The sequence below is a fragment of the Carettochelys insculpta genome, chromosome 3, assembly GCF_033958435.1.
Source record: "Carettochelys insculpta isolate YL-2023 chromosome 3, ASM3395843v1, whole genome shotgun sequence".
In the NCBI taxonomy this organism is placed as follows: domain Eukaryota; kingdom Metazoa; phylum Chordata; order Testudines; family Carettochelyidae; genus Carettochelys; species Carettochelys insculpta.
In genome coordinates this window covers 69,381,166-69,404,282 of record NC_134139.1, presented here as the reverse complement: position 1 = coordinate 69,404,282, position 23,117 = coordinate 69,381,166, and the positions used below count along the sequence as shown (strand labels likewise).

The 23,117-nt window shown below is 52.8% G+C and overlaps 1 protein-coding gene across 1 annotated transcript in view; it reads left to right on the top strand.

The window, feature by feature from the left end:
- The first annotated feature begins 17,666 nt into the window (after positions 1 to 17,666).
- The window catches only part of EXO1 (exonuclease 1), a 34,406-nt gene continuing 28,955 nt past the window's right edge, over positions 17,667 to 23,117 (top strand). Inside the window, exons 1-3 of the mRNA XM_074988637.1 lie at positions 17,667 to 17,827; positions 19,099 to 19,218; positions 20,668 to 20,791. Coding sequence (XP_074844738.1) covers positions 17,667 to 17,827; positions 19,099 to 19,218; positions 20,668 to 20,791 — 405 coding nt within the window. The remainder of the gene's footprint in view (positions 17,828 to 19,098; positions 19,219 to 20,667; positions 20,792 to 23,117) is intronic.

Sequence of the window (23,117 nt, the reverse complement as noted above, 5' to 3'; positions counted from 1 at the left end):
CCCACAAGCTCTCCTCATAGGTCATGTGCTCCAGCCCCCTAATCATTTTCATTGCCCTCCTCTGAACCAGCTCCAATGCACCCACATCCTTTCTATACTGGGGGGCCCACAATTGGCTGCAATACTCCAGATGTGGTCTCACCAGTGCTGAATACAGGGAAATAGTAACTTCTCTAGATCTGCTAGAAATGCTTCTCCTAAAGCACCCCAATATGCCATTAGCCTTCTTGGCTACAAGGGCACGTTGTTGACCATCTCCAGCCTAGCTGGTTCCCAGCCTCTAACGATGCTTGGAATTCTTCTATCTCAAGTGCAGGACCTCATCAGATTACTTTTGACCCAATCCTCCAGTGTGTCTAGGTCACTCTGAAGCCTATCCCTACCCTCCAACATATCTACCTCTCCCCCAGCTTAGTGTCATCCACAAATTTGCTGATGGTGCAATCCATCTCCTCATCCAGGTCATTAATAAAGATGTTGAACAATATCAGCCCTAGAAATGATGCTTGAGGCACTCCACTTGAAACCAATTGCCAACCAGATAGTAAGCCATTGATCACTACCCGATGGGCCTGTCCATCAAGCCAGCTTTCTATCCATCTTACAGTCCATGCATCCAATCCACACTTCCTTAACTTATGGTCAAGAATATTGTGGAAGACTGTATTAAAAACCTTGCTAAAGTCAAGGTATATCACTTCCATTGACACCCCCATGTACACAGAGCCAGCTACCGCATCAAAGAAGCTAATCAGGTTGGTCAGGCATGACCTGCCCTCAGTGAATCCATGCTGACTATTCTTGATCACTTTGCTTTCTTCCAAGTGGTTCAAATGCATTCCTTGAGGATCCCATACATGATTTGTCTGAGGACTGAGGTAAGGCTGACTGATCTGTACTTCCTTGGATTGAATTTCTTTTGTTTTTTTAAAAATGGGCACTACATTTGCTTTTTTCCAGTCATCTGAAACCTCTCCCGATCTCTACAAGTTTAGAAATATACTAGCCAAAGGCTCTGCAAAAATATCTGCCAATCCCCTCAGTACCTTTGGATGCATTTAATCCAGACCCATGGATTTATGTATGTCTAGCTTTTCTAAATAGTCCTTAACCTGTTCTTTTCCCACCAAGGGCTGCCAAGCTTCTTACCATACTGCATTAGCTAATGCAGTACTCTGGTAGCTGACCTCATCTGTGAAGACAGAGGCAAAAAAAGCATTCAGTACTTCAGCTTTTCCCACATCATCTGTCACCAGATTAAATACCTGATCCTCACACCCTCCCTGATCATGGTCTTATTGTGAACTTGTCTGTAAAAACCTTTCTTGTTACTCTTCACGTCCCTTTGCTAGCTGCAGTTCAACTTGTGCTTTCACTTTCCTGATTACTCCCCTGCAGATCCCAGCCATATATTTATACTCCTCCTTAGTCATCTATCCAAGTTTTCACTTCTTATGCACATCCTTTTTGAGTTTAAGCTCGCCGAGGATTTCTCCGGTAAACTAAGCTGGTTGCCTACCATGTTTGCTTTTCTTACTGTGCATTGGGATGGTGTGTTCCTGTGCCTTCAGTAAGGATTCTTTAAAAAACTGCCAGTTCTCCTGAACTCCTTTCCCCTTCATATCTGTTTCCCAAGGGATCCTGCCCATGAGTTCTCTGAGAGACTCGAAGTCTGCTCTTCTGAAATCAAGGCTCTGTGTTTTACTGCTCAACTTTCTTCCTTTTGTCAGAATCTTGAAATCTACCATCTCATGATCACCGCATCTCACACACTAAAAGCAGATCGAAGAGTGATCCACTCTTTCGAAAGAGTGCAGCCACACATCCCCATCTGCTCTTTCCACAGAACAGGGCAGGAAATGCCACGGATGGGGTCACATGGCCGGCAAGCCCTTCTGAGAGCCCTGGCCAGCTACTCCCTTTAAGGGCCTCTCTCAAACACCTGCTCCCTGCACATGCTGCTGAGGCCTGCTGTGCTGCAGACAGCATAACAGAGCCTGTGCATGGTCCTGAACCCACTTCAGAGCACCACAAACCCACAGAAGCTCCAACACCTGCATGTCCTTGACTCCCTGGTTGGCTTGCTGGCCATAGTGATCGCAGTTACCTTCCAGCTTGTCCAGTGGCAGAGACTCCCCACCAGGGCGGTGGAGCCCTACTTTCCCAGTGCCCCCATCGTGTCCACCCTCCCCCCCATGATCTGATGCATCTGATGCTATCCCAGCAGCTTCAAGTGGTGGGACCAGCTCAGGATGGGTGAGTGGAATGATGCCCACTCACCTGCTGATGGTAGAACTTCAGGATGAAGAAGGAGACATTCCTAGAACTCTGCTCCTGACTCGCCCCTGCCATCTGACACCAGGACACCTGCCTGTGGCCTGCTGTCCCTCTTGAAAAGTGGGTCATCATCACTGCGTGGAAGCTGGCCATCCCGGACAGATAACCAGTCCGTGGGACACCAGTTCCAGTTGGGCAAGGCCACCATCGGGGATGTCCTCATGGAGGTAAGGCATGCGTGGGTCACACATCCACCATGGGGAGTGAGCACCTGGGAAAGGGAGAACCTTGGAGAGCAGGGTTGGAGACACAAGGGGTCGAGGCAAGTGGGGCAGGGAGGCCCACCCCTGGGGGAGTGTGCCACCCCACCCCAAACAGACCTCGTAGGTGGGAGAGAAAGGGGCTAGGAGGGGGCAAGGGAGCCCACCAGGGCCCAGAGCACTGTCATGCATTTATGGATGCATTCACTCTCCACTCTGTGCAGGTCATCAAGATGATCAACACAATGCTGCTGTGGAGGCTCATCTGCATCGGGGACTTGGACACAGCCATCACCAGATTCATCGCCCTTGGCTTCCCTCAATGCTTCGGTACCCTCGATGGCACCTACATTGCAATTCATGCCCCAGACATCAGCGCTGCCCGCTTAATCAATCGAAAGGGCTACCTCTCGGTGGTTCTGCAGGCCCTGGTGGACCATAAGAGCCATTTTATGGACACCTGCATGGGCTGGTCAGGCCAGGCCACGATGCATGAGTCTTCCACAACTCCGGCCTCTGCCGGAGGATAGAGGCGGGGTCCTACATGCCACAGTGGGAGCTCCCAGTTGGGGACATCATCATGCCCTTTTGCATGGTGGCAGACACGGTCTACCCCCTGCAGCCATGGCTCATGTGGCCTTATACTGGCCACTCAGACGCCACCCAGGAACTGTTCAACAGCTGCCTCAGCCAACCATGCTACCTGGTGGAGTGTGCCTTCGGGCGCCTGAAGGGACATTTCAGGTGCCTCCTCACAGACCTGGATATTGGGCTGCACAATGTCCCCCAGGTTGTGAGGAGGTGCTGTGACCTCCACAGCCTCATAGAGAACAAGGATGAGGCCTTCATCCAGGGGTGGGCAGGCATCCTGGCCTTGAGTATGAACAGCTGGCCACAGCCCCAAACCACCAGGGCCACCATGACAGTGTGCGGATCTGGGAGGCCCTCCAGGAGAGTTTCGCCCACAAACCCCAGTAACTCCATGCCAGGGCACCTACTGCAAGGTTCCCCCACCCCCCACCATTTCACTCAACAAAATGGAACAGTGTATAAAAACGGACATTTGAAATAGATCTGTATACAATTTAAATAACTGTTGTCAACTATATATGGGGGGGGTGGTCACGAGGTGGGAGGCATCTCAACTTGGAGGCGGGGCTGGGGTTGAGGTGGCATTATTCCAGGGAGGGGGTAGAGGGCCATGAGTCATGACAGCCTCGGGATCCCCTGCCACTCCGGATTCGGTGTACCCAGCAGGGCTGGGATGGGGCAGGACTCTCTACCTGCCTCTTCTACCAGGAACTCCCCAGCCTCCGTGGGGGCAAGGACACCGCCCGTCCTGCACTGTGCTTGACATCACAGCAGACAAACCAGACTTTGAGGCAGAGGTGGAGGAGCAGCTGGAACCCTCCAGCCCAACCACCTCCCAGAGCCAGAGCCGCCCTCAGATAAGGACTCAAGCTGTTGCCTCAGGTTTGTCCAGTCAGGCAACATCAAACAGGGTGTCCCTGGACCTTCTCAGGAAACCCTCCAGTAAGTACCTGGTGCATCTCACACCCCAGGCCGTGGGGAGGTGGCACCGCCTCCACCACAGCTGGAAGCATGCCAGCCATGTGGCCGCCAGCCCCAGTCCAGACACACCTTGGAAGGCTTGTGGAAACAGCCAAAGGCTACTACACTCAGCAGCTGCTCCTGTGAATAGCACTGTGAGCCACACATGCAGGGGGAGGCAAGGCCCAGACTGCATCTGGCACATGCCCCACCCAAGCAGGGAACCCCCAGTGCCCATGATCCCCCAGGGCCACTGGGCCTTTGGACAGGGGGGTGAAGGGGGTTGCTGCCCATGGAAGGTAGGGGGCACGGCCCTCAGGGCTATGGAGCAGGACTGATGTTATGCCTTTCTCTTCCCTTCCATCCCTACAGCTGCATCGTCTGAGGGGCGGACAAGCTCCATCGAATCCGTGGAGCCAAGGAGTCCACCAGTGGCAGCAGAGAGGACCAGGGCACTCCCTGATTTTTTCCAGGCATAAGGGGCTGCCAACATATGGGGCTTTTGCCAACAGAACCACATCTACACTGCTTTTTCTCTGCTGGCAGCAGCCTCTGCAGGGAGGGCAATCTTGTATGATTATGCAAATTAGCCATGTAGAGATGCAAATAAGCAACTATTTGCATCTTCGAGCCCACTCATTTGCATCAAGCTGCCAGCACTACAGCTCAGTGTAGCCCTAGCCTGGGAGTTTAACCCACAAGGCAAGGGGGCAGCAGGAACTGTGGGACAGGCACTCACAGTGCATTGCTGACAAAGTCAAAGCTGCCCACCTTAATCGTGACATACTCAGGTGAATTTACGTGCCAGTGTGGACATGCAACCTTGACTTTACAAAATAATCAGGTGCTACAAAATTGACCTATTCTGTAGTGTAGATGTATTCTTGGGCTCATTTAAACAGGAGAACGGGGATGAGTCAAAGGAGATTAAATTTTGGAAGGACACCCAGCCTCCCAGTTACCTGTCTTTCCAAGGCTAAAGCAGGGAGGGTCCTTGCCTCCCCACAGACTTTAGCCCCTCTACGGCCGTGTCTACATGAGCTCATGGGAATAAGGGGACTTCGAAGTAGGCGGCGTCCTTTCAAAAAGGAGCCCTGTCTGGACGCGCCGCGCGGCGGCAAGGCATGTCAATTTCGAAGCACCGCAGCAGCCCTCATGCTAATGAAGTGCTGAATATGCATTTCAGCGCTTCGTTAGTAAACTTCGAAATGGCCATTTGCGTGGCCATTTCGAAGTTTGGGGCACGTGTAGACGTAGCCTACTTGTGATTTTTCCCTTCCAAGGCTGCGTCTACACGTGCACGCTACTTCGAAGTAGCAGCACCAACTTCGAAATAGCGCCCGTCGCGTCTACACGCGTCGGGCGCTATTTCGAAGTTAACTTCGACGTTAGGCGGCGAGACGTCGAAGTCACTAACCTCATGAGGAGATAGGAATACCGCCCTACTTCGACGTTCAACGTCGAAGTAGGGACAGTGTAGACGATCCGCGTCCCGCAACGTCGAAATTGACGGGTCCTCCATGGCGGCCATCAGCTGGGGGGGTTGAGAGATGCTCTCTCCAGCCCCTCAGCTCACTGGTGGCCGCGTGGAGCGGCCCCTTAAAGGTCCCCTCCCCCGCCCTGACTGCAGGAGGCTGAGGCAACGTGCAGGCTCCTGCCTGCACACGCGGCGGCGAGCCTGCACAGCCCTCAGCCCCTGTCAGCAGCCATGGCTGCCCAGCAGCCCCCCCAGCGCCCCCAGGGGACCCCCCCCAAGGGGAGCCAAGGCAGCCAGCAGAGCCAGAGGACCACGCAGTCTGGGAAGCGGCAGCGGGGCCCCTCTTGGACGGAGGCCGAGATGCGGGACCTGCTGGGGCTCTGGAGCGAGGAGGAGGTGCTCCAGGTAATGGGGAGCAAGAGGCGGAACGCAGATGCGTTCGCTTGGCTGGCCGACGGCCTGGCTGCCCGGGGTCAACCTGTCCGCACTCCGGACCATGTCCGGAGTAAGGTGAAGGAGCTGCGGCAGGGTTACGCCCGGGCCCGGGATGCGGCCAGCCGATCTGGGGCCGCCCCTGTCACTTGCCCCTTTTACAGGGAGCTCAGGGACATCCTGGGCTCCCGGCACACCTCCTCCCCTCCGGCCACCCTTGACACCTCGGCTGACGAGCCCCATCAGGCCCTGCAGATGGACTCCGCCCCGGAGGTAAGCCCCACACCCCGGGGGAGCCCCCCGGGAGACCATCCCTGGGACATCGCGGCAGGAGGAGGAGGAGGAGGAGGAGGGGGGCTCCTCCTCCACCGATTCCAGCCTGCAGATCCTCCTCCTGCCATCCCGGAGCAGCAGCAGGGCCTCCGACCCCCGGGGAATCTCCGGACTGTGGGAGCGGACCCACAGGTAGGTACCCCTCTCTGGTGGACACCCCGGGGCATGAGGGGCGGGGGGAACAGAGATGTGTCCAGGGCCCCCCACACGCTCACATGGCCATGGCCCCAAGGACACCAGGGCCATGGCCCTCACAGCACTGCAGCCATCAGCCCCTGCCCCCCGCCACCCTGCATGACAGTGCCATGCCCCATCCCCGGGCCATGGGGGAGCGGAACCTCGAGGGGCCCCCAGGAGGAGGGGGTCGGACACCCCGCAGCAGCAGCATGCGATGGAGTGGGGGGAGTGCCAAAGGGAGACTCAGGCTACATATGAGCCACCCGAGCCGAGGAGCTCCCAGGGCCAAAGGAGGATCCTGGCGCTACAGCTGGCAGGTGACATCTCTGCCCTGAACAAACAGGAGGGAGGAGCCGATCTGGCTTGGACTTGGGGGGCGAGGGCGGGGGCCACAGGTAGAGGCTAGGGGAAGGGAGAGCTGGTAGGCAGCCAGCCAGAGGAGAGGGAAAGCTGCATCCCAGAGGGGCCCCCCTTGGGGTCTTCTCCCACGACGGGTTGGAAGGACTGTCTCTTCCGACAGCTGGTGCTGTCACTCCTGCCAGAAACTGGCCATCTGTGGCCTAAGAAAGCTCTCCTGCTCTCAGACCCTGCGGGGTGAAGTGAGAGTCGCTCCCACCAGGGGACGGGGTGCAGGGCAGGGGGACCCCTGAACCCCATCCATCACAGCAGCATCTCCCGGGGACGGGGATGGGGAACCTGCAGCACAGGGCGGGGGGGACAAAGGCCACGGCTCGGGGCCCACACTAACGCCTGTCTCCATTCTTCTTTCCCCCCTCCTCTCCTGTGTCCTGCACCTGCACCTGCACCATCCGAAGGACCGGAAGAGAGCGCCGGCGAGGCATCGGTTGTCCCGGAGAGCCCTCCGGGACCCTCGCTCCAGGGCAGCCCCTCGGCCGAGGAACCACCGGCCCCGCGGAGGGCCAGACGGCGGACCCCGCGCCTGCTACCGGCGGCGGCCACAGACCCCCAGCTGCTGGCCATCCTCCGCCAGCAGCTGGACGTGTCGGAGCAGCACCTCCGGCTGCAGGAGCAGGCGCTGGCCTGGCACAGAGAGGCATGGGGGGCCTATATGGACACCATCAACCGGCTGGTTGATTACCTGGCCCCCCGTGCCGTGCCGGCCGCGCCACCGCCCGCCCTGCCCGCTCCTGCAGCCCCACCACCAGCTGCTCCAGCCATCGCCGGGCCGTCCGCCGTCGCCCCACCACCTCCCCGCGAGGGCCACAGTGCCGAGGGACCCCTGGAGCCACCCAAGACTCGCCGGCGTCGCTACCTTCCGGTGGAGCCCGCTCCCACCCAGCCGTGCACCAGACTGTAGGCCCGCCGGAGCTCCCGGCCGGGCACGCCCACTGCTGGGCTGTAGGGGCAAGGGGCCCGGGACGTGGCCCCCCCCTTGTTGGACAGACTTTGGGGACTGGGTGGGTGGTGTGGGTGTTGCCCCTGTTTGCCCCGTCCCCCCCCTATACATAGTTCTCCCCGTTCTCCTCTCTGCTTTTGGTTTTTCTTTGATGGCATACAGTGCTTTGATTTGTTGTTGTACATAGTTTTATTTGTGCCCATCTTGGTTTTGTTGAATGTTTGTCCCTCCTTTTTGGTTTCTGTTTCACATATATATATTTTTTTATTTGAAAAAAAAAAAAATTCGTTAAGACAAAAAAAAATTTACGTTCACCCACAAGTTCGTGCTGTCATTTCTCCTGGACAAGTCGGGGGGGGCGGTGGGGTGCTCCATGGTGTGGGCGTTGGGGCAGGAGTGTGGGGGAGGAAGGGGCGGGCAGTAGGGGCCTGGGCAGAGTTCACCTCGCGGCCTGTTGCTCGAAGTGGGCCCGCAGGGCCTCCCGGACCCGGGTCCCCTCTGGGTCCACCTGCCAACTGGGGGCAGCAGGTGGCTGCACGTGTGCCCTGCTGGCCTCGGCGGCCCAGCCCTGAAGAAAGCTCTCCCCCTTGCTCTCCACGAGGTTGTGCAGGGCGCAGCAGGCACCCAGAATCTGGGGGATGTTGTTGGGGCTGGCATCCAGGCGGGTGAGGAGACATCGCCAGCGTCCCTTGAGGCGGCTGAATGAGCGCTCCACCACCTGGCGCGCACGGTTCAGGCGCTCGTTGAAGCGCTCCTGGCTGGCGGAGAGGTGGCCCGTGTAGGGGCGCATGAGCCACGGCCGGAGGGGGTAGGCCGCATCCGCGAGGATGCAGAAGGGCATGGTGGTGTCCCCCAGAGGGATCTCCCGCTGGGGGATGTAGGTCCCCGCGTCCAGCCGGCGGCACAAGCCCGAGTTGTGGAAAACCCGGGCGTCGTGGGTGCTGCCAGGCCAGCCCACGTAAATGTCCTGGAACCGTCCCCGGCTGTCCACCAAGGCCTGCAGGACGACTGAATGGTAGCCCTTCCGATTGAGGTATCGGCCACCACTGTGGTCCGGGGCGCGGATGGGGATGTGAGTCCCATCCAGAGCCCCGAAGCAGTTGGGGAAGCCCAGGGTGGCAAAGGCGGCGACAGTGGCCTGTGGGTCCCCCAGCCTCACGAGCTTGTGCAGGAGCATGGAGTTGATGGCACGCACGACCTGCAGGGAAAGCACATGGGACAGCCCCAATGAGGGGTGAGCAGGGTGTGCGTGGCCCTGCCCTGCCCTGGCCCCCCTGCCCTGCCCTGCCCTGCCCTGCCCTGGCCCCGCTGCCCTGCCCTGCCCTGGCCCCGCTGCCCTGCCCTGCCCTGCCCTGGCCCCCCTGCCCTGCCCTGCCCTACCCTGCCCTGCTCTGGCCTCCCTGCCCTGGCCTGGCCTCCCCCTGTGGTTTCTCTTACCTCCATGAAGACAGCCCTGACGGTGGCCTTTCCGACACCAAACTGCTGGCCCACGGATCGGTAGCTGTCCGGAGTGGCCAGCTTCCAGTCAGCGATGCCGACCCATTTCTCCACAGGGAGGGCACGCCGCATGGCAGTGTCCCGGTGCCTGAGTGCGGGGGTGAGCCACTGGCAGAGCTCCAGGAATGTCTGGCGGGTCATCCTGAAGTTCCGGAGCCAGTGGTCGTCGTCCCACTCCCCAAGCACCAGCCGCTCCCACCAGTCGGTGCTGGTGGGGTAGCTCCACAGCCGCCGGCGTGTGAGGCGGGGGGTGGAGCGGGGTGCTGCAGGGGTAGGGGCTGAGCCCTGCTGCCCTGGGGGCATCTCCTCCCCTGGGGCAAGAAGGTGCTCAGCTGCCCCCAACATGACATGAGCCAGGGCAAGCCCTGCTCCTGCCGGGAGGGCTGGGTGGACCTCTAGCTGCTGCTGCTGCTGCTGCTGCTGCTGCTGCTGCTGCTGGGGGTCCATGACTGCGGCGCTCGGGGTCTGTGTGCCTATATGGCTCCTCAGACCATGTGCTGTGCAGGCTGAGTGTATGTGGGAGGGGCCCTTTAAGGGAGCAGCTAGCTGTTGCCCCGGAAGCGCTAGTCCGCCCTGTGACCCTGTCTGCAGCTGTGCCTGGCATCCCTATTTCGATGTGTGCTACTTTGACGTGTAGACGTTCCCTCGCTGCGCCTATTTCGATGTTGTGCTGAGCAACGTCGAAGTTGAACATCGACGTTGCCGGCCCTGGAGGACGTGTAGACGTTATTCATCGAAATAGCCTATTTCGATGTCGCAACATCGAAATAAGCTATTTCGATGTTGGGTGCACGTGTAGACGTAGCCCAAGTGTTTCTGACTGCTGAAATTAGTCAGCAAATCTAGAAAGAATTTTCACCTTTTTGACTGTTTGGTCAAACAAACACACGCTGCTTTACATCATCATTGTTCAGAAACAGTTCCTGGGCAATCAGCTCACACATATCGTCAAAGCTTGTGATCTCTTTCTCCCTCATCCACTTATCTTGCAGATCTTTCATTTGGTTAACATAGGCCACATTACTTAGCCTAGTCCCTCTCCTAAGGGTTCTAAATTTCACTCTGTAAGTTTCAGGTGTAATCTAAAACTGAAGTAAAGCCAAACCTTTGCATTTACCATAGTTGGAAGCATCAGCAATAGGCATCTTGTTGAATATGACCTGGGCTCTACCTTTCAGTTTTGCAACCAGAGTGGTCATTTCCTGTTCCCCGGGAACCAAGTGGATGGTGCACTGTCTTTCAAAGGTGAGGAAATATTCGGTGATGTCCTCCCGAGTTGTCATAAGCTGTGTACAGTCTATCCCACCTGTGGGCTTTTGAAGAGATTCTTCCAATTCAGTAAAGCCAATTCATGCAGTCTCTCTTTCTCCTGCTCCTCCTGCACTGACTTTTGGGCTTCCACCTCCTTGTCCCTTTTGAGTTGCTTCAATTAAAGGGCTCTCTCATGGGCTGCTGTTTGTCTTTTTCTAGCTTTTTCAATTCCACAGCTCTCTTTTCCCTGGTGGCCTCAGGCTTGTCTCTTGAGCCTCTTTAATTCCAGCTGTTTTTATGTTCTGCCTCCTTTGCTGCTGCTTGGGTCCTATAAAGCTCCAGTTTCTTTTGGACCTCACTCTCACACATTTTGCTGATTTCCCTGCCTCTATTTCCCTTGCTCGAAATAAGCAAAACAGAAACCAACAAACCAGTAACCACTGTGTCAGTTTTCTTGCCACCTCATTTAAAACACACTTAAAATCACCACTAGCATTCAGAGCAAACAACTATGTAAAAGCACCTTCCTCACCCCACTACTTTTAGGGGCTGCTGTCACAAAAGACTGTGGGAATGTTCCTCAGCGTGTTGATCAAGCCACCTTATTGCTCTATTGGGCTCCTCATCATCCCGTCCTGTTGGATCAAATCATCTGGTCTCCCTACCAAGGCACAGAGTCGGGGTTACCATCCACCCTGCAGAGCAATTCAGACTCTGATTTTCTTCAGCTCTGGCAGAATGCACCTCTAGGGCACAACACCCAGGAAACCAACTCTCAAAAGAGATCAAAACCCCAAATCATCTTTCTGCAAAAGTTTTGCACAGAGAGGGCTCATCAGGTAAGCCCCCTTTATCAATGAAAGGGAGATATGAACAATGGTGCCTCTCCCCCAGGTACTAATTACTTACACTGGGCTTGACCATAAACAAAGGAGCTTTTATTAATCATAAAGAGTAGGACTTAAGTGGTTATAAATGACAGCAGCCTGCTCAAACTTAAGTTACTACAAAGAAATGAAAAGAAAATGTATAGCTAATTCTAACTTCCCTATTTATTGCATACAGACTCTTACCCGGAAGAGCTGGTCTCATGTCATGTAAAATCTTCAAACCAGAGCTGTTATTTTTTTCCAGTTTGGATCAACAGCCTTTGATAGTTCTTTGTTTCTTCTGAGGATGTGTCAGGCAGATTACAAGTCAGGCTAAAGACCAAAAAACTAGTACTGTAGCTTTATATTGCTTAAATAGAATGATTCATAGGGCAGGAAACCTTTGTTTCACAACCTCCTCTCCCAGGGAAAAACACTGGATCAAAATGGCTTTCAGTACCAAGTAGTATGGTCACATGTCTTTCTAACACCAACCACTTTCTGAACTTACAGGACAAACAGGAATGTTTACAAGTCCTTAAGTTGTGCACCCCTTCATTAGGGTGAAGGCACCTGTAATGGCTGTCATTAGCATATTTAAAACTATAAGCAGACAAACACTCCAAATTTCTAACTTCACATACAAAAATAATATGTGCTCAAAAATAGAATATACAGATGCAGCAGATTGTAACATTAAAATTGATAGCTTACCTGAGGTATTTTGTCCGAAGCATCTCCCACTTATGCATGTTTATATTCTTAAGCCAATTTTCATAAAGCAGGTGGGGTCCATCACAGAGCTTATCCAGTACCTTCTTACTGAAATACCAAACCTTTTCTAATTTCTTGGGAAGGATCCATCATACCAAAGATTCTACAATAAATAGCATACTATACTCACAAGTAATAGGCTGTGGCCACACTTGGCCAAAATTTCAAAAGGGCCATGCTAATGGCCAAATTGGAGAATACTAATGAGGCGCTAAAGTGAATATTCAGCGGCTCCTTGGCATGCTGCCAGCCGCAGCACTTTGAAAGTGCCACATTTCGATCGTGCGTGGCTTGTCTACATGGGGCTCATTTTGAAAGGATCCCGCAGACTTCGAAATCCCCTTAGTCCTACCAGCTGACCTAGATAAGGGGATTTCGAAGTCTGCAGGGTTCTTTCAACTAGGGCCCCGTGTAGACAAGCCACGTGTCATCAAAACACGGCACTTTCGAAGTGCCGCAGCCAGCAGCATGCTAATGACAGTGCCTCATTCGTATTCTCCGATTTGGCCTTTAGCATGGCCATTTCATAGTTTTTGCCAAGTGTGGCCACAGCCTCAATATATTCCAAGGGGCTGTGGCTACCAGTACTCCTTCTCCGACTCTGAAGAACTAAAAGTCACTGTCCAAAAAGCTTTCAGCTGACATAGATTAGATAAGTAAAACACCAGTATTACGTATCTTCATCTGCAAGTTCTTTCAGACGACCCACTCGTTTATGTTAACATGGTCCACCCAAACAAACCTTATGCTTCTTTTCTATCCTGCTGTCAACATTAAAATAGATTCTGAGTGTGAAACAGGAAGAGAGGACGAGAGCCTCCACATAGTTGTTTTTGACTGCTTCCAAGCATCTGACTGGTTTGGGAATTTTACAGCACACCCAGTACTGAGACCCAGAGGCATTTTTGATTTGATCAATATCTCTGCAAGACTGTGTGTACTGATATACACAGATTCCTCAGCCCTCCCTTTTTGTCACTGAGCTGTACACCCATGTGGGTTTACTTGTGTCAACGGTGAGCAGAAATGAAGTTTCACAGACAGCACATACCTGCTCAGTTCTGACAAATCCTGCTGCCTCTGAGCAGTGGGGTTCAGTAGGCCAGGAGGCTGCAGCAGAGCAGAGCAGTCTGTCACTCACACCACCCATGTGGTGGAGGGGGTCTGGGGGAGAGGGGAGACCCCTATTGCAGCTGCTGGTGATGTCAAGCCGCTCAGCTGTTGCCCTGCCCCAGGGCCGTAACAAGGGTGAGCTAAGTGAGGCACTCATCTCGGGTGCAGGGCTGAGGAGGCTCAGTTCCTGCCACCCAAATCCATGCTCCACTCTGCTGCCTCCTCCATGACCCTGCCGGTCATGGGGCTGCACAGCGGGTCCCAGCAGGGGAAAGGGAGTGGGCCTGGGCTAGATGGCAGGCAGCTGTTGTGGCACACCCTGAGCCCCATGCTCACTCAGAGCCTGTGCCACCCAGCTGTGTGCCAGTCCCCATGTGCAGTGTGCTGGAGAGAGCCACAGTGTCCAATAGAACGTGTCTCACCAGCTCCGGAGAGCCACACATATGGGGCGCCCCTCCCACTGCTCCTCACACACGTGTCCCTCCACTTGTGGGACAAGTGTGTGGCAACATCAGAGGAGGTGGCCCCTGTTGTCACCGTTTCCCCAGCACAGCTCCTGTGGTGCTCGTCGGTAGCCACATGACTTCTTTGGTCCCGGCATGTCTCTAGCTGGGAGCCATGTGACATCTGTGGCCCAATGCTGCTCAGGAGGCTGCAGTCCAGCATGGAGCATGCTGCTTCAGTGCCTGTGGCCCACTGCAGCAGGCCCAGAGGCACAACACAATACCTTCACCCCCAGGTCCATCAGTGATTCCATCGGTGAGTAGCCAGAATATATGGTTGTTGGAGGGTTGGCTTGGGGTGCCTGGCTCTGGGGGAGGAGAGGGGAATAGGGTTACAGCAGGGACCTGGAGGTGCCTGGCTCTGGGGGAGGGGAGCAGGATGGGGTTAGAGCAGGGACCTGGAGGTGCCTGGCTCTGGGGGAGGGGAGCAGGATGGGGTTAGAGCAGATGCTTGGAGGTGCCTGGCTCTCGGGGGAGCGGGATGGGGTTAGAGCAGATGCTTGGAGGTGCCTGGCTCTCGGGGGAGCGGGATGGGGTTAGAGCAGATGCTTGGAGGTGCCTGGCTCTCGGGGGAGCGGGAGTGCATTGTCCCCCATAAGCATTCTGAAAATCTGGAAACCCTAGAGTGGCCCTGGCCTCCCACGCAGCTGCCAGGGATATCTGGGGGTGGGGGTGGGGGTGGAGTGAGACACTGCCCAGAGTCACCTGGTGCAGCCACAGGGCATCTATAGCCACGAGCCTCCGTGCACCACGTGGGTAGCCTTGTTTAAGTGGCTGCTACCAGCCCGTTCCCCCCCAGGGGCGGGGGGGGAGTAAATGCACCCAGCCTGGCTGCCAGTGGGCCAGGAGCCCTGCAGGTCTGCTCCCTTGCACCCGCACTGGCCACATGGGGTTGGGGGTGGAGCCCAGGCAGAGCAGCACCATGGCAGTGGGAAGGTGCTGGGTGTTTACCTGAAGGTCAGAAGGGACAGGAGGCTGTTACCTCCCCACACTTGGCCCTACGGAGACCAGACCCTGGGGTTCAAACCTGAAAACTCCTGCCAGCACCTCGGCCTTCCCATCACCTGAGCACTTAGGTGTCAGCCAGGAGAGATTCAGGTACCGCCCAACTGATTAGCAGAGCAACCACAGCCACCCCAGCCGTCAGCATGTTTCTGCTGGTGGTGCACATCTGCACATGCTTCTGTGTACAGCACCCACTCACCCCTGCACATGGTGCCACTGCCACCAGCCCACCCTGCACACACCATTAGCAGTGCTTACACACACACACACTGCCCCTACACACAGCACCACTACACACACCTGCCCTGACACACACTGCCACCAGCTCACCCTGTACACAGCATTAGCAGTGCTTACACACACACACACACACTGCCCCTACACACAGCACCACTACACACACATCTGCCGACACACACTGCCACCAGCTCACCCTGTACACAGCATTAGCAGTACTTACACACACACACACACTGCCCCTACACACAGCACCACTACACACACATCCGTCCTGACACACACTGCCACCAGCTCATCCTGCCTATCACCCCACTTCCGCACACCCTCTCCTCGACAGTGGCCCATCTTCACACATCCTATACCTGCACACACCGGGCCACCGGCACTTACATACACCTGCCTCTTGGTACAGCTCCACCACCATTTACACCCTGCCTGTACCCACTTCACCCTCTCCTGACACACAATACCATTAGCATCCACACCCACACCCAGTGCCCAAAGGCACAGCATCATCATACACATCCTAACTTTACACACATACAAACACATACTGCCTGCACTCAGCACTACCAGCACTTCCACACACACCCTTGGCCCTACACACCGCACCACCTTCCACATTACTATCTTGGCTGTGCACCCAGTGCCGTCAGCACCCCCCACCCCCCCAGGCAATCCCCCCCCCCCCGTTCCCGCACGGCCCCACTACAGCCTACTGAGAGCAGCCTCTAGGGGCATAGGCCCTGCTAAGGCGGGAGAGACAGGATATGGTGGGACCACCACACATGCCCCCTGTCATTGAGCCTGGGGGAAACCAGATACAGCCCCTGCCAGCCAGTGTGAGAGTGTGTTGTTATATTTGTTTTTCTATGAAATAACTACTATGACTATATGAGGGGGCACAATTTTATATTCTTGCTGCAAGCACAAAATTAGCACTGCCTTGCCCCATATAATTCTCACACCTCCCATCCTTAGGATGACTGGGGTGGCAACTGTGAGGCCTCAGAAGCACAGTATGTGGAACGGTCACCACACTTTGTCCTATAGATGGGATGGCTCTGACCACCTCCTTCCACTCTGGGGCAGGGACCCTACAAAGACAATGGAGTTAGCCTGTGTATAACCAGTTCCATCTAAAGCCTACTGAAGTGAGAGCCTTTTAAGGGAAGCAAAGAACCCATTATAGACTCTAGGAGGAAGTGTATTTTATGCTGCACTGATTTGTTATTGTAACAAAAGGGTGTTGCATTCCCTAGTGAATAATTAAGATCTCCTGCTGTACTTATTTTTTTCTGAGGTCTCCTAGCCAATGACTAACTGTAAACCTTAAAAGGACTGAAAACAGCAGGTACGATGGGCTTAAAGGACTTCTAAATTCAGTAGGAGTTTTGGAAGTGCACAGAACACAGAAATGTTTCTTGCAGGGCAACAAAATTACAGTAAAGTACTGTACAACAATTCTCAGTTACTGTGACTGGAGGCTACCTAGATCCATACTGTAAGACTGCCCCACATAATAAGAAAAGTTGAGATTCCTTTGTTATTCTGATAATAGCAGTTAAAATCGAAACTCTAGTCCCCGTTTACCTAGCGTTATATACTGGCAACAAGTGAACATCAGGCTAGGGAAAACCTCACTGGTTCCCAGCGGCGGCAAGAGTAACACGATTCTGCTCCTCGGGAATACCAGCTTGCGCGCACTAACGCGGCAGCTCCGAGGGCTGGGACACAACCCGCTCACGTGTACAAAGCAGGAGAATCCCACCTTTATGACCAATCCCCTCCCGCTTCGTTTTCACATCCCTTCCCCCCTCCAGCTGCCCGCGGAGGCGGGCGCGCCTGTAAGAGCACACAGGCGGGATGCAGCCCGGGCACCTGCCCACAGAGACAAGCCCAAGCCCCTGCCCCAGCCGGGAGGGGGCACCGCTAGAGCGCGCAGGGAGCCGCCATGGCGTGCAGAGTGAGGGGCTCTGGAACCCGCCGCGCGCCGACCGGACCCGTGCGGCGGACTTTGGGACTACACATCCCAGCCTGCAACGTTTCGGCGCCGCACGGCATGCTGGGTCGCTCCGCCGCGCTCCAGCGGCTGCGTGAACTGAGGGGCGGAGACTCCAGGCTCTGAGCGCGCGCGGCTTGAAACAGTTACGGGCGCCGAGTCACCGGACTGAGCCCGCTTGGGCGGAAGCGGCCGTCTCGCGCCCCAGACGCCTAGGTGCTGAGGGCGGGGGGAGAGGCTGACGCAGAGGGGGCGGACGGGGCGTCGCGCCGAGGCCCCCAGAACGCCGGTGTCCGACGTGGAGGCGGGGGCTCCCGGGCCTGCGAGCGCTGGGGCGGAGGGTCCGTAACGGCGGCGTGGGCGCCCCGGGGGCCCGGAGCTCGGCTCTCGCCGCTCCCAGGGTGCCTTGGCTCCAGAGGCTTTTCTGCCTCGGGCCGCGGCCCAGCAGCCCGCCTGCGCCCCGTGCGACCGGCCCCTCTGCGGAGGCGACCGTGAAACTCGTGTCACGTGTTTTTCCTGATTCTCTCCTGACCAGCTTAAGCGACGCCATGGGAATCCACGGCCTGCTCCAGTTCATCAAAGAGGCAGCTGAACCCACTCACGTGAAGAAATACAAAGGGCAGGTGGTAGCTGTGGATACGTACTGCTGGCTGCACAAAGGGGCTTATGCTTGCGCTGAAAAACTAGCTAGAGGAGAACCCACTGACCAGTAAGCTTTCACTGACTGATTTTTCTCTGTTTCTTAGCCTCTTTGCAAAATAAGAAGACACTGCACTCTTGAAACTGCCTATAAGAGTATCTTTTAGAAAACTGACTAGGTTTTGTGCGCTATTGTTGCCATTAAATTTCCGGGCCAATTTTTGTGATGTATAACTATGCACAAATGGGGAAATAGCAAGACTGAGCCTACATACCTAAAGTGCTGTCAAATACCTAGAGTAGACACTGGAACTAGGACTCCCCCCACCCCTACCTTTTTTGGTGTTGCTTGTATCAAGTGTAAGTTTAAAAAAAAAAAATTAAGATGGTGAGACTTTCTCATGGTACCCTTTAAATAACAGCTATAAGGTACTGTATGGAAAATGAAAAAAGGCCCAGCAATAGTACATGTTGTGACAGTCATCTTGTACAAAAATGACAGCTCATAAACAATACACTCATCTTTTGTTTAACAAGTACTTTACTTACAAGTATTTGCTAAAACAAGGGACACACACACTTACCTTTGTTCACTATGTAAGTGAAGTTCTCCCACTTATACGAGCCAGCTGTGGGATTCCTGTTTGGGAGCAGGCTGACCTGCAGCCTGACGGCTGGCTTGGCTCCATCCACAGGGTGCTGGCCGGGTGGGTGAGAAGACCCTCAGCCCCGGGGTCATTAGCTGGGAGGTGGAGAGATCCAAAGCCCCAACCGCCCCACTCCCAACACTCCCCCTGTGGCAACTCTCCATGTGCTCCCCCATCCTGCCCGGCCTGGTCCCGTCCCAACAGTTGCCTAGCCCACCCGCAGCTCCATGCGTGCCACCTGGCCTGCTACCAACACCCACCCTGGCCTGGTCCCTGAACCCTCCAGCCTTCTGCGCACACCCCCCCCCCCTGCCCCCCCAAATTATTGCTGCTGCATCCTGCAGGAAAAAGCTGCCACCTCCTCCACCAGAGGCACCATGAGATTTTAACCATCTCCAGCTCATGGCCCCAAATTCCCTCTAGCCTTTAACGCCCCCCGGTTCGCTTACCTTGCAAAAGCACCACCACCTGCTGCCACTCCTTCCCCGAGTTAGGAGCACTAGGAACCTTTTATAGTAAAAATGTGTGGTTTTTCTCTTAAAAAAAAAAAACTATAACCTACTGACAGCTTTTGATTTGTTAATGATCATCAGCTTACACTTGTTTTTCCTGAAAGTTAGAAATAAGTGTTTAGTTTTAAGTTTCACTGTAAAGCAACTGTTTTGTAAAATGAAATATATGCGTGTTCTTACAGATATGTAGTTTTCTGCATGAAACTGGTTGAAATGCTTTTGTCATTTGGGATCAAGCCAATTCTAGTATTTGATGGATGTACCCTGCCCTCTAAAAAGGAAGTGGAAAAGGCTAGAAGAGAGTAAGTAATGATCTGCTTGAAAACAATCTATAGTGGCTGCATGCTTAAGGCTTAATTTTTTTATTTAAAATATGGTACTTTCACTGTGCTTATCAAAGATTGCTTTAATATCTGCAACTCTTACAATGTGATGTAATGGTTATTTCAACACAGAACCTCAAAAAACTGTTGAGAGTTTTATTTATTTAGAAAACCTCACTCTGTAAACTGTAATCTTTTATGAATGAGGGAAAGTAGATCTTTTGGCAGTTTTTTGGTAATTTGCAAATCTGAAACCTCTTCAATATGGTCCAAGGAGGCTAGAACCATAGAACTAGTTTATTAACAACACAGGTAACTGATTATTATTACTAGTGGTGGCTCAACAGATCATTACCAAATTTGAAGATGTGACTTAGGCCTAGGTTTTGGATTCAGATTCTAAGTTAATAATGATGGTATCTTGTAAGCTTATCATTGTTTTATTCTAAATATTTGCAAATGCTGGGTAAGTTATATTCATTATTTGTTTGTACTCTGGCAATGTATAGAGGAGCTTTAGTCATGGACCAGGACCCAGTTGTGCTAGGCACTATTCAGATATGGAACAAACAAATGACCTCTGACCCAAAGAATTTTAAATCTCTTTAGGGCTTAACCTCATCAAATCTGTAAAATAGTCTCTTTGTGGTACAGTAATCCCTCAAAACGTGCGATTTTTGTGTTGCAGTTAACTTGCATTAACGCGAGTTAAGCACAACTCAAAATCCCGCAGCCCTGCCTCACCCCTACCATCCCCCGGTGCCTGGGTCCAGCTCAAATGCACCCCCTGCCCCCCCGCCCCACTGCAGCCCAAACCCACCATGCCCCCTCCCATGGCCCCAACCCACCTCCAGTCCCAACTGCCCTCCGACCTCAGGACTTACCTTCCAAAAAGAAGCTCCAGGTGCTCCTACTGCTTCCCTGGTTGCAGAATGTGTATTCTGCCAGGTAACCCCTCCCCTACGTCCGCCCCCCCCCCCAACTTACATGAAATTCAGGTTACGTGAGGGTACATGGGAACACAATCCTCGCATAACTGGAGAGACTACGGTACTGGATTCAAGCTGAAAGCAAACACAACTCCGTTATGAACCTCTCACATCAAATGTCTTCATTCTCCTTTGAAACTTCTCAAAACCCACTTTTGCCCTGTTTTTCACTGTTTGTGTCTAATGTTCTGATGCCTGCTTCTATCTTAGTGTCTGTAGCAATGTGTTACTATTTATAAGTATCACTCCGAAAACAGTATTATTTGCATCTGTTTGCACCCCTTTTTCTTCATGTTCTTCGTTTGTGTAATTCAGTTGATGACCTTTTTGGAGAAGGGACTCTGTCCACCTTAATCCTACGTGAAGTGTCATGCAAACTGTGGTACTATGTAAATGTTGAATAATAGTATATTGAGGGAGTTGGATATTTTTAATACAGGAGACGACAGGCGAGTCTTCTAAAGGGGAAACAATTGCTTCGTGAGGGGAAATTATCAGAAGCCAGAGACTGTTTTGGGCGCAGTGTTAATGTCACCCATGCTATGGCTCATGAAGTCATTAAAGTAAGTTGTCAATTATATCTATAGTAGATTTGCAGACCTACAGTTTTTTAGCAAATTCTCCGCTTTTTGTCTTGTGCATTGCTTCTCCTTGCCCGTATTCACATGATACTCATGTCTCAACTTGTAGCCTTATAATATACCGTGAAGTTATATGTTTAAGTACTTTTTTGACTGTTTAGCACGCCAGACAGAGAAATCTAATATTTTCATCTGTTTTATGTTATGACAAACATCTTTTAATTGGCACGTGACTGCCATTCACATATATCTTTGCAATTTTAACTGAACCATTGAATTTCTTCTCACATTGGACTTCCAGTGATACTCAGACCTCAGTGGCTTAAGAGCCAAATTAGTGATCAGTAATACCTCAAAGAACACTAGAGCTGTGGCCACACTTGGCCAAAACTTTGAAATGGCCATGCTAATGGCCAAATCAAGGAATACTAATGAGACACTGAACTGAATATTCATTGCCTCGTTAGCATTCGCATGCTGCTGGCTGCGGCCCATCAAAAGCGCTGCTTTTGAACGCGCGCGGGTACACGGGTCCTTTTTTGAAAGGACCCTGCACATTTCGAAATCCCCTTATTTCTCTCAGCTGAGGGGGAAAAAAAGGATTTCAAAATGTGCAGGGTCCTTTGGAAAAGGACCCCCTGTGTAGCTGCACGTGTTCAAAAGCAGTGCTTTCGAAGCGCTGCGGCCGGCAGCATGCGAATGCTAAGGGGGTGCTGAATATTCAATTCAGCGCCTCATTAGTATTCTTCGATTTGGCCATTAGCATGGCCATTTGGAAATTTTGGCCAAGTGTGGCCTCGGGCTAGTAGTGTAAGTTCATTGTATCATTTACTGTAGTACTATATAATTACATTTAAACCGTATAATGGGCAATATTTAGGTTATAATATAGTTATTTTATCAACTAAAGATGGCTAGTAACACTTGAATCCATCCTGAGTGGGTTAGTAACTAAATCACGCAGTGTTTTAACATCCTGTGCTGCAAAGAGCTGAAGATGCATTAAAGAGCCATTAGCAGCTTGGGCGTCTCAGTCTGAGTATCACTGGTATAAATAAATGACACAGGGAGCAAATAGTACACATTTTTCATTTTTTAGTTGTTAGCAAACAATTCTATGTAGGAAAATAATGGAGCACTTAAAAATAGCCTAGAAAATTAATTTTTGAATTTCTCAGCCATTGAAGAGTTTTATCTGTCTTATACTTGTCCAGATGCTTTTTTTTCTCTTAAGAAGAAAATAGTTGAAGTGGAAGAAAGAACTGTTGTAGTCAGATCCAGTAATAATGACTATTGCTTTATTGCATTGTGGGAAGCTATCCCAGAAGATATGTCAATCTCTGGAAATAATGCAGAAGACACTCAATCAGAAGATAGGAATTTGTGGTTTTCCCATACATTACATTGCCAACACGGGAGCAGCAACTGTATTTTCAACTGGACATACACTGTTGATTGCATGCATGTGATCCCTGAAAATAATGCAGGGGCCTGGAATGATTTTTAATTTGAGAAGAATGTAGGAAGAAAGAATTTTTGGCTTCCTCATTCATTATGTTGTTAATGGAAGGGATATTTGGCTTTCCAGTGCACTATAAAGATTCCATGCAACATCTGTGTTCTCAACTGGCCATCCGCTGAGTATCCCACCTCCCATCATTGCAGAAATGTGATCCCTGAAAATAATGCAGGGGCCTGGAATGTTTCCTACTTTGAGAAGAATGTAGGAAGAAGGAATGTTTGGTTTCCCTATACACTATGTTGGTGTTGGGGAGAGTCTTAATGTCGGGTCCCGAGCTGTTGTTTAAAATAAGAAGAAAGAGGATAGAAAAGTGCAGGAAAAAAATTTTTGGTTTTTCCCTGGCAGCAACAAGCCTGGGTATGGGCGAATGGGGAGAGATCACTGGATGACCACTCGAAGTGGTGCTCCCCAGCAGCAGCAGCAGCAAGTCCTTTAGCTGCAGGGAGAGACATCTCCATGGTGGTGGCAGCAAAGCCCCTAGTGTCTTAACCTCCCAGGGTAGACTTCCCTGTGTTGGCAGCAAAACTCCCAGTATCTTAACGGCTGGGGGAGACTTCCCCACGGTGGCACCAAAGCCCCAACTTTCTTGTGTGACTGGCAGCATTGTCAGCACCAAACAGCAGGCACATCCTTTTACTGGGCTGGGTTGGGGGCTACCCACCTGATGTGGCTTAGTGTAGGAAAGATCTAGGCTGTGTGACACCTGTGGTGGAGGGAAGAGACTTTGCACGCAAATCTAAACATCTGAGAAGGAGTTTCTCGGTGTGTTATGCAAGCATGACCCCC